Source organism: Chamaea fasciata, unplaced genomic scaffold (assembly GCF_029207755.1).
Source record: "Chamaea fasciata isolate MVZ Bird 193981 ecotype frontalis unplaced genomic scaffold, bChaFas1.0.hap1 SCAF_27, whole genome shotgun sequence".
NCBI classification, from domain to species: Eukaryota; Metazoa; Chordata; class Aves; order Passeriformes; family Sylviidae; genus Chamaea; species Chamaea fasciata.
Genome location: NW_027094112.1, coordinates 2,395,652 through 2,405,433, shown reverse-complemented (window position 1 = coordinate 2,405,433; position 9,782 = coordinate 2,395,652). Strand labels below are relative to the sequence as shown.

The 9,782-nt window shown below is 50.8% G+C and overlaps 1 protein-coding gene across 1 annotated transcript; it reads left to right on the top strand.

Moving 5' to 3' along the window:
- The first annotated feature begins 1,591 nt into the window (after positions 1 to 1,591).
- Positions 1,592 to 3,666, top strand: DAD1 (defender against cell death 1). The gene is made up of 3 exons (XM_066204993.1): positions 1,592 to 1,884; positions 2,917 to 3,067; positions 3,579 to 3,666. Exons 1-2 carry the CDS (start codon positions 1,674 to 1,676, stop codon positions 3,045 to 3,047), a joined length of 342 nt encoding a protein of 113 aa, XP_066061090.1. The 5' UTR covers positions 1,592 to 1,673; the 3' UTR covers positions 3,048 to 3,067; positions 3,579 to 3,666.
- Positions 3,667 to 9,782: the final 6,116 nt, after the last annotated feature.

Genomic DNA, 9,782 nt, shown 5'->3' with positions numbered 1-9,782 from the left:
CAAAATAACAAATGTGAAACCCTACCCACAGCCCTTGGGAATGTGTGAAGGAATTGCTGCAGTAACTGCAGGATTGCAGGAGCCAGGGGCAGTGGTACAATTCTCTCCTGTGGCCTGTCTGTAAACCCAACAGGGAGCAGAGGCTGACAGTGGATTAGCAATGCCTCAGAGCTGACACTGGCCCTGGAACAGCTGCTGTACCTCACACAGCCAAACTGATTCCCACAATCTAGCATCAGATCTGTGTGACTATTGGTATCAGAGACACGTTTTTTATGGTTCCCTTGCACTGTCACTGAAACTGCGGGAAAAGCAAAACCCCTCCAAGGACATATTTAGTGTTAGAAAATGAAAGCATTGCTTTCCTCTGGCCAGAATGTTGTTCTAGCCAGGACGCGCAACAGAAATAATTTCATCCACACATTGCCTGAGTGTACAGAAAAAATCCTTCCAACACACATCACTGTTTACTAGATTTTTTGGATATTTATACAGTCAAAACCCATGGAAATTCATCGGTTCTGTGTTCATTGGTTTCAAGTTTCAAGTTCATTGGCAGTTCTTAATATTTGGTTTCCTATTGGTTACGGATCTCTTGGCCTCCGATGTTCATTAGGTTCTCATTCTTGGTTCTCTCATCTTTTTCTCAGACCAGGTGTCTCTGACCATGCCAGGGGTGACATTTGGAGTTGATGCTCATTTACGGTCATTACCTTTTGTGTATTTTCTGTGCTATTCCCAGCCTGCTGAGATGTCAAACTCATCACGCCTTGAGTGACGAAACACACCTTTGAAAAGAAACTTCAATTCCTTTCCCCCGAGGCAAAGGTAAACACGACTGACTAAAGTTCAAAAAAAAAAAAATTTAAATTTTGTACACTTTTCCAACAGCAGGAGGCAGACTGCGATCGTTTTACTTTTACCTGGGAGAGGAATCAGTGTCGCTGTACTCGCCTCAAGAACAGCGACGATCCCTGACCCATCATTCACTGCACAGGAGCTGTCACAGATCGCCCCTGGAGCGGGGACTGAGGAATATCCATATATTGATCACACATTGATCAGCAGCTCTGATGTCACGACGGTGGTCCACATTCAGACAAGTATTATCACCCACTTGCAGAGTCTGGGACTTCCATTTCTCCCAGAGAAGGTGCTGATGCCTTAGGATTTTATCTTTTCTATTTTTCAAATCGTGTACTGCATTAGTACTTCATGCTTCGGGCTCAGAACCACGATAGTTTTTAAAGAAAAAAGAATAAAAACGGGAAAGCAATGGTTTCCCTTTCCCCAGCTCCAAGCAGGGCGATACAGGTCTGTTTTCCACCACCCTCGCGGCAGATCCAGTCCCTCAGCCACAGCCCCCGGACAGACCCGCAGCCAGGAGCCCCCAGACTGTCCCTCAGCCGAGCAGCCTCAGGGAAGGCCCCGCCCCCAGCACCGGCGCCGGGCTCTGATTGGCCCGTAAAAGGAACGGCTCTCTAATCTGCCCAGCAACAGCCAGCTCTGCGCTCTTATTGGTTCTTGGATAGCACCAGGGGTGCGGACGCCGCGGAGCTTTCGGCGCATGCGCAAACCGAAGGGCGGGTCACCCTATCGCTTCCGGCCACGTCGGTGCGCGCACGCGCGGTGCGGGAGGGCGGCGCGGCGCGTGCGCAGTGGCGGGAGCGGCCATGGCGGGCTCGGTGCGGGCCGTGGCGCGGCGGTTCCTGTCCGAGTACGGCGGCGGCACCGCCGGCCGCCTCAAGGCGCTGGACGCCTTCCTGCTCTACGTGTTGCTCACCGGCGCGCTGCAGTTCGGATACTGCCTCGGCGTCGGCACCTTCCCCTTCAACTCCTTCCTCAGCGGCTTCATCTCCGCCGTCGGCAGCTTCATCCTGGGCGGTCAGTGCCGGCCCCGCCGTCCACTCACAGCCAGAGCGCGGGCCGGGGTCAGCCTGAGCCTCCGCCCGGAGGCCGCGGGCACGGCGGGGATCCTTAGAAACCAGCGGGTGTCCCGGAGCAGCGCTCAGAGCCGCCCCGGGAGCCAGGGAGCCCCGGGAGCCTCAGCGCCCCGCGCCCTTTGCCGGGCTCCCCGTTCCGCCCCCGGCGGGCAGGAGCTGCTCGGCCGCTCTGCACCTGCGGGGCCGGCCCCGGGTCCTTGTCCCCACAGCCGGCCTTGCAGCCAAGGGGCTCGGTGGAACCTAGAGTCCCGCAGTGACATATGCGCGGTGCTGCTCCCCAGAACACCCCGAACCCGCCCTGCTTGTCTGCAGCCCTTCTCGGCACTGGGGCGGACAGGCTGGGAGGGCGGGGGTGTTCAGGTTCCAATGAGACCTGAAGGCCCCTTTCCGCGCCTAAAGGGGCGCCAAGACAGCTGGGGAGGGACTTTGGATAAGGGAATGGCTTCTCCCTACCGTTGGGCAGGGTTAGATGGGGTATTGGGAAGAAATTGTTCCCTGTGAGGGTGGTCAGGCCCTGGCACAGGCTGCCCAGAGCAGCTGTGGCTGTCCCAGTTCCTGGAAGTGTCCAAAGCCAGGTTAGATGAGGCTTGGAGCACCCTGGGATGGTGTCTCTGGCATTGGAATGAGATGATCTCTAAGGTCCCTTCCAACCCAAATGATTCTGTGTTTCTAACACACCCAACAGAGGACACAGGAATATCCACACCTCAATGTGAGTCCAGTCCTGCTCTGAGCCTGTTCCCTCAGGACTCTGGGCACCCTGTGGTGTGTGTGGTGCTGTGGGAGCACTGACTCCATGGCAGCCCCATCCAAATTCCCTGAGAGAGTCCTGCTTCTCTGTAGTAAGGATGCAGTGACTTTTCCCTGGTGGAACAGCGACCCATCCTGGGCTGGGCTGCCCCAGGAAGGCTGTGCTTCCCACCACAGCTCCCTCCTGTGCTCACTGATGGCTCATTCTCTCTCTGCTGTGCAGTTTGCCTCCGGATCCAGATTAACCCCCAGAACAAGGGCGAGTTCCAGGGCATTTCCCCCGAGCGGGCGTTCGCCGATTTCCTCTTTGCCAACACCATCCTCCATCTCGTCGTCATCAACTTCGTTGGCTGAGCTCTGGGAGAGGCTGCCAGGTACTGATCTGTGGGGTCACAAAAGGGGCGACCACAGGGCTGCAGGGCTTTTGGGGAGAGCTAGAACGAGAGGGAATCCAGGAATTGAGCTCCCAGCTTCCTCTTGGCCAAGCACAGCTGAGCTGTTGTCCTCTGGCTTGGCACAGAGTGAGGATTTATGGCTTTCTGATTTTGAGTATATCTTTTTCAGCTTTTATAATTAAAGCGTTTAATTAAGACTGTTACAGGAACCTACCCACATTCCTCTCTCATGAGAGAGATTCCCCATTCATGCAGGAGAAGCTTTGGGAGCTCTAAGTCCTGGGCTCAGTGAGGCTGAGGTATGGCTGGGGTTCAAGTCTGGAGTTTCTTTGCAGATGAGGCAGCTGGGGACAGGGACAGTTGAGTGCTGGGGAGTGGGAACGTGCCCTGTTGTTACTGTGCAAGGGGCCACAGGATCACTGGGGCCTGGGGGAGCTTTGTCTCCTCTGCTCTGCAGTAACATTGCTGATGTTCCCTGCTCTCTTTCCAGGTCTTGGAACTGTTCCTGATGGCAAAGCCTGGCATAGGGGAGTGCCCAACACACTCTCACCTTCTTCCTTGGTGGAGGAAAGGGATGCAGGGCTCAAGATTTTTCCCCCCCAGAGTGTCCTGGGGCGGGGTCTGCAGTCTCACTGTGTAACTGTGATGCTTTCCATCAATAAAATCCTTTATGATATTGCAACTTTTTCCATGTTCTTGACAAATACAGAGCTTCTTCTGCATCCAGGCTCCCTTCCCAGGCATGACTCCCTGGTTTTACCTTTCCCCCTGCCTTTCTACCCAGTAGGCTTTTTTTCTGCGCCCCAGTTTTGGAGGGAAGTAGGAAACCAATGATCGTGGAAACTCAGTTGTCATCCACCCTTTTCATCTCCCTCTTTCCTGCCTTTTGATCTTCCAGAGTCTGTTGCCAATTTGCCCCCGGGCTTCAAAGCTGTGGAAAATTCAGATGAGGCTGTGGTTGGTGGTCACAAAGGGAAGGAAGTGTCCTCCGGCATATCCCCAGCTGCACCCAGTTCCCACATCCCTCAGAGACCTGTGGGCCACATCTGGATGTCCCAGCTGGACTTAGAGGTTCCCTAAGGGCTGTGGGTGATGGTGTCAGTGTGCCTGCACTCTGCTGTGCTGATAAACACGGGGATGGTGGCAAGGACTGCCCAGCTGTCAGGGCCTCAGAGTGGCACTGGAGCTGCCCTGGGGCCAGGGAGGAGCTCCCCCCTCAGAATCACAGGATCAGTCCTGCTCTGAGCCTGTTCCCCTCAGGAATCGAGGATCCCCACAGGATCAAGGTTGGCAGACATCTTCAAGATCATCCAGTCCAGCCATCCACCCTGCACTGCCACTGTAATTAAACCTCTTCACCCAGTCCCAGATCCTGACACCTCCTCAACACCCCAGGATTGTTGGCTCCACCACCTCCCTGGGCAGCCCCTTCCAAGGCCCTGATCCCCTCTGAGTCTCCCCTGTCTGAGCTCAGGGCCATTCCCCTGGTCTGCTCACTGCAGTCGCAGCACAAGGGACTGACCCCACCTCACTACAGCCTTGCAGAGCTGTGCTGTGACCCCCCTGAGCCAGCTTCACACTGAACAACCCCAGCTCCCTCAGCCGTTCCTCACAAGAGAAGTGTTTTCTAGTCCTTTTTTGAGCCTCGTTGCTCTTCACTGGACACACTCCAGCCCCTCAAAGTCCTTTTTGAAGTGAGGGGTCCAGAACTGAAGGCAGCACTCGAGCTGCAGCGTCCCCAGCGCCGGGTGCAGGGGTGATCCCTTGTGGCTGCGCTGTTGATGCGAGGCAGGTTGCTGTTGGCCTTCTTGGCCACTTGGGCACACTGTTGGCTCACACTGAGCCGGCTGGTAACCAGCCCTGAGAAATCCCTTCTGCTGAACAGCTCCTGAGCTGCTCCTCCCCCAGCCTGGAGCTGCGGGGGGTTGCTGTGACCCCAGTGCAGGAACTTGGCCTTGAACCTCATCTTACTGTGCTTTGTCCACTGATGGAGTTTGTTCAGATCTCACTAGAACCTTCATCTATGAGGTTCTGTCCTCAAAATGATCTTGCTTTGTGCTTGTTTGGTTTTCTCTGCAGCTGAAATGAGGGGGATGTAAAACCTTGAGAGCCTTGAGACTCTGTGGCATGGAAATGTTTGTGTGCTGCATTGAGGAGAGGGAACTTTGGTTCTCTGATGGCTTCAGAACCTCTCAGAATTATATTCTGGCTCCCGTTTGCCACCCGTGGGAAATGGATTTGTAGAGAATTCTCAAAGCCTGACAGAAGGCTCACATAGCATGCATCTGTATGCAAACCTTGAGATTAAAAAATGCTGACTTAGAAAGGCCATGGGATAGGACAGACATTGTTGAGAGAGAAATTGAACTAGAAATAAGTTTCAAATGATGGCCTTGCAAATAAGCCTAAATAATTTGGAGAAATAAAACTATGAAAGATGCATTGTAATAGAACCCACGAGGGGTATTTTTAGATGATTAGGTTAAAAGCATTAGCAGCACTGTGTGGCAAAGGCTGATAGGCTTAAAACTGTTTATAATGTATTGTAATTAGGAAATAGTTTGGCTTCTGATTGTGATTGGAGTGAACTGTAACATCTGTATTGTCTCACCCTTCACGTGAAATTGAAATGGAATAAGAGGTTTTAAAACACCTCTCAGGAGCCCCATCTCTGGGTCAGAAAAAGGCTTAAACACAAACACTTTCTTAAAATAGTGTTGGGCCTATCCTAAGCTAAAATGGATGTACGTTAATATTCGTTAATTCTTACACGAATTCTATGCATATAGCTCTATCTGTTCTATCTAGGAATGTTTTAGCAAAGCTACATTATTTTTGTTACGACTAGAATTTAACTGACTTTGCAAAAGGCAGTGTTTCTGAACTTTAAACTAGGTATTAGGTCTTTTTCTTACTTGGTGACACAGGCTCTTATTTGTTTAAGGCCCTTAAAAATCCTCTATTTATTTAAAACTAAACTGGCATTTTTACCTCATGTCTGTGTGGATTTATGTATCTTAGTTTCTCTGAAGGTTCTAATTCAATCCTCACATTTCTGGGCATTCCTGGGCCTGTGTGGATTTGGCCCAGGGGGATTCATACTCCAACAACTGGGAGGGACAGATTTTTTCCCATCAATTTTTTTCCACCAATAATTTGGTATGATTATTCCTGGCAATTTGGCCACCACACTGCAAGAGTCTTTCCAAAAGGAGAAAAATACTAATTGTGTTTTTTTTGATCGCAAGTCTAATTGAGCGGAAAACAAATCTGTTAAAAGGAGAGAAATAAAGAAAAGGGGGAAGAAAAAAAAGGTAAGAATAATGAAAGATTGTGGAAAGACAAGCTAATCTTGCACTTGGTTAAAAAAATATGAGCAAAAAACCAAGGAAACACGCAACCAACCACTGCTGGAAATCTGAATAGATTCTCTTCCCCTGAATTCCAGGGGAAGTCTCTGCAGCAGATGCTGTTTTAATATACCTGATGATGACACTCAGGTCCATCCTCCCCTGGCTGCTGTTCAGAACTGCACGGGCTATTAGAGATGTGAGGCTTTGCTGTGGAGTTTTCCTTTTTTTTGTCCATGTTCCAGCTTCTTACCTGCTTACAATCCCTCCAGACACCATTAGCTCCACAGTAGAATTCTTGAGGGAAAGTAGAATTACAGAGAGACTTTTCACAAAGTAGTGACAGGGCAAGGTGGAATGGTTTCAAAGTGCCAGAGGGCAGGGATAGATGGGATATTGGAAAGGAATTCCTCCCTGTGAGGGTGGGGAGGCCCTGGCACAGGTGCCCAGAGCAGCTGTGGCTGCCCCTGGATCCCTGGAAGTGTCCAAAGCCAGGTTGGACAGAGCTTGGAGCAGCCTGGGATAGTGGAAGGTGTCCCTGCCCACGGCAGGGAGTGGGAATGGGTGTTCTTTAAAGTTCCTTCCAAGTCCTATCACAGCTCCTTCTGCACTGGAATAGACTTCAACAGATCCACTGACACCTTCAAGTTCTGGTCCTTGTAAAGTCCACACTCAGATCCCTGCTCACACAAGGAGGAGTGAGAAAATGAGAGAGGATGGTTTGTGCACAGGGCCATGTTTGATGAGAGGTGACAAATATTGGGCAGGATATTTTCTCCAACAAAACCTGGAAAAAACACACAAATTCATCTTCTGCCCACAGGAGGTGACAGGGGAGAGGATGCTAAAGGTGGACCATGAAAACCTCCTTCCCTGACACTGTGAGAGGATTCTGACCTGCTCTTTCATCCTTCCTTCTCATCTGGGTCAGGAGAAGTGGAAGGATTTTCCTGCACAAGATTCTATCTGTAAAAAGGGTGCAGAGACCTATCAGCAAATTCAGAAATCTGACACAATTCTAAGGGCTCTCCCCACCAGGCTTTATAATGCATTTCTCCCCTCCTTTCCCTGCCCACTCTATACATAGCTCAATCCTTCCTGCTGTGCCCAAAACAACTCCCCAAGTGCCGGCTGTGGTGAGGGGTGGGAGGGGAGGACGACTTAACCTCATTCCACTTTGGCTTGTGGTCTAACGTCTGCTGTTCTTTTCCACAGCTTCTCCTCGTCCCTGCCACGTGCCACCTCCACCCCCTCGGTGCTGCACTTTCCAGAGGAAGTGGTTTTTGTGGTTGGGTGTAGACGAGCATCAGTGGTGACCCAGATCTCGGCTGTGGCGTCATGGAACTTGTGCTGTGGCCTCTTCCTGCCCCACCTGGGCCACCAGTCCCTTTCCACCTCCTGTCCTGCTGTTATTTCCTGGCTTTGTTTTGCTCTGTGGTTTTTTGTATCTCGAAATAAACAAGAAAATACAAGGGGGGGGGGGGGGTGTCACATGGTGGTGGTGGGAGATTGGCAGCCTGATATCTGAAAATGTCTTCGAAGTAGACCTTGCAAATTCAGTGCTTTGCAGGTCACATGCCAAGAACGATTTTAGTCAAAATACTTAACTCATGTCCTACTCGGCAAATCCTGTCACTGGGGTTGGTTTAACCAGGAAGAGGAAAGACTCAAATGTGGAAACAAGGGCAGCACAGTCCTTAACTCTTGCCCTTTCATCTAGGAGTGAGTTTGAAGTGCAACATAAAAAAAATTACAATAGTTATTAATTTTAACAAGTGATGCTAAAGTTAAATGAGTATGGAAAATTTTCTTCCACATCCCTGAAAGTTTCTAGGATGAGGTTAATTGGTTGGAAATCTGTGAAATGCAATGACTTATGACTTGCTTTATAGTTCATATATAGTTTAGGCAGCTTCTTCAGGCTGTTTCCTGGTGACATGGCAGATTCCATCATGAGTGGAATGCAGGCTCCAAGAGCTGCCTGGAATCCAGCACTTAAGGAGCCACAGGCTTCCTACAGCTGGAGAGACAGGAGAATGATGGTTGTGTCAAGGGAGAGATGAGAACAAGTCCCTGAACAGCGGTACTGTAAAATAATCAGGTCAATAGGGAAAGTTTAAGTTGTTCTTTGTCAGGAGGGGTCAGTAACTCTGTCACCTGTGACAGGTCACCTGCTCAGGTGCAGGACCAAGGCAGGACACCAGGGAGGCTTTGTCGTGTTGCTGCTCAGCAGGGTGGGGGTCAGATCCTGGCATGGTTCTCCCACAGGAAGCACCAGGGCTTTTGGCTAAAAGTGTTTGGATTGTGACCCTTTCCAAAACCAGCTCTTTGTGAAGACTGTGAACCCAGCTGGGTGAGGGACAACTCTCACTGCTGCTGAGAGGCTTTTCTTGCCCCTTTGGGAAGGGGTGAGAGGCCCAGGCAACGCTCAAGCTTTGCAGGGAGAGTGTCTTTCTGTCAGAGCATTCTCATTTCTCCCCCACAGAGGAACCTCTGGTGATGCCTTAGGATTTGAGCTTTTATATTTTTCATGTATTTGTAATCCAGCAATTGTTTAGTGTATAACTCTAAACTCCATACACAGTGTGAGCTGCTGCTTTCCCATTCTGGTCAGATACAACAATTCCTCTCCAGGCCTGGCAATCAAGGACACCTCACTGCCTCAGGCCCTGAGAAATGGAAACAAAAGTGAGTTGGAGGGAGCAAACTGGGGGTAAATGACTTCATTACCTGAAGCTGTAATTGGAAGATTAACCCCCAATGTGCAAATGGCCCAAACTGATAAAAGTGTGAAAATCCATGACCCGAGGTCCATTTTTGGGTGTAGCCCCTAAGCCCCCAAAGCCCTGGGGGACTTCTTCTGCCCAAAATGTACCTGAAGGCTTTTCAATAAATAGAAGAGCTTTATATTCCCTTAATTTTGTCAGGCCTCTGTTTTTAGGTAGTCCCAGAAAGGCATCACTGTGGCATCAGATGTTGGAGAAACTGATGTCATGAAAGGAGAGCATTTCCCTTTCCAGGCTTGCCAAGGCCAGACAGAACCCGGAGGCAAAGGGGCTCCATTGGTGTCATCACTGCAAAGCAGGTGCCCTGTGCTGCTGTGACACTCAGGAGTTGAGGACTTGAGGACAGGACACCTCAGGGTCTTGTGTCCACAGCAGCAGCAATCTGCCTGCAGGACCCTGAAGCTGTGAGCAGTCCCCTCTCTGTGGCCAAGCCGTGTTTTTGTTGTCTCCACCCAGCACAGAGTCTCCCCTTGGGCCAGAGGGGCTTCCCCCTTGTCCCTCTCCCCACTGGCATCACAGGGACACAGCACAGATGTCCTGCAGAAGGACTTTGTTCTG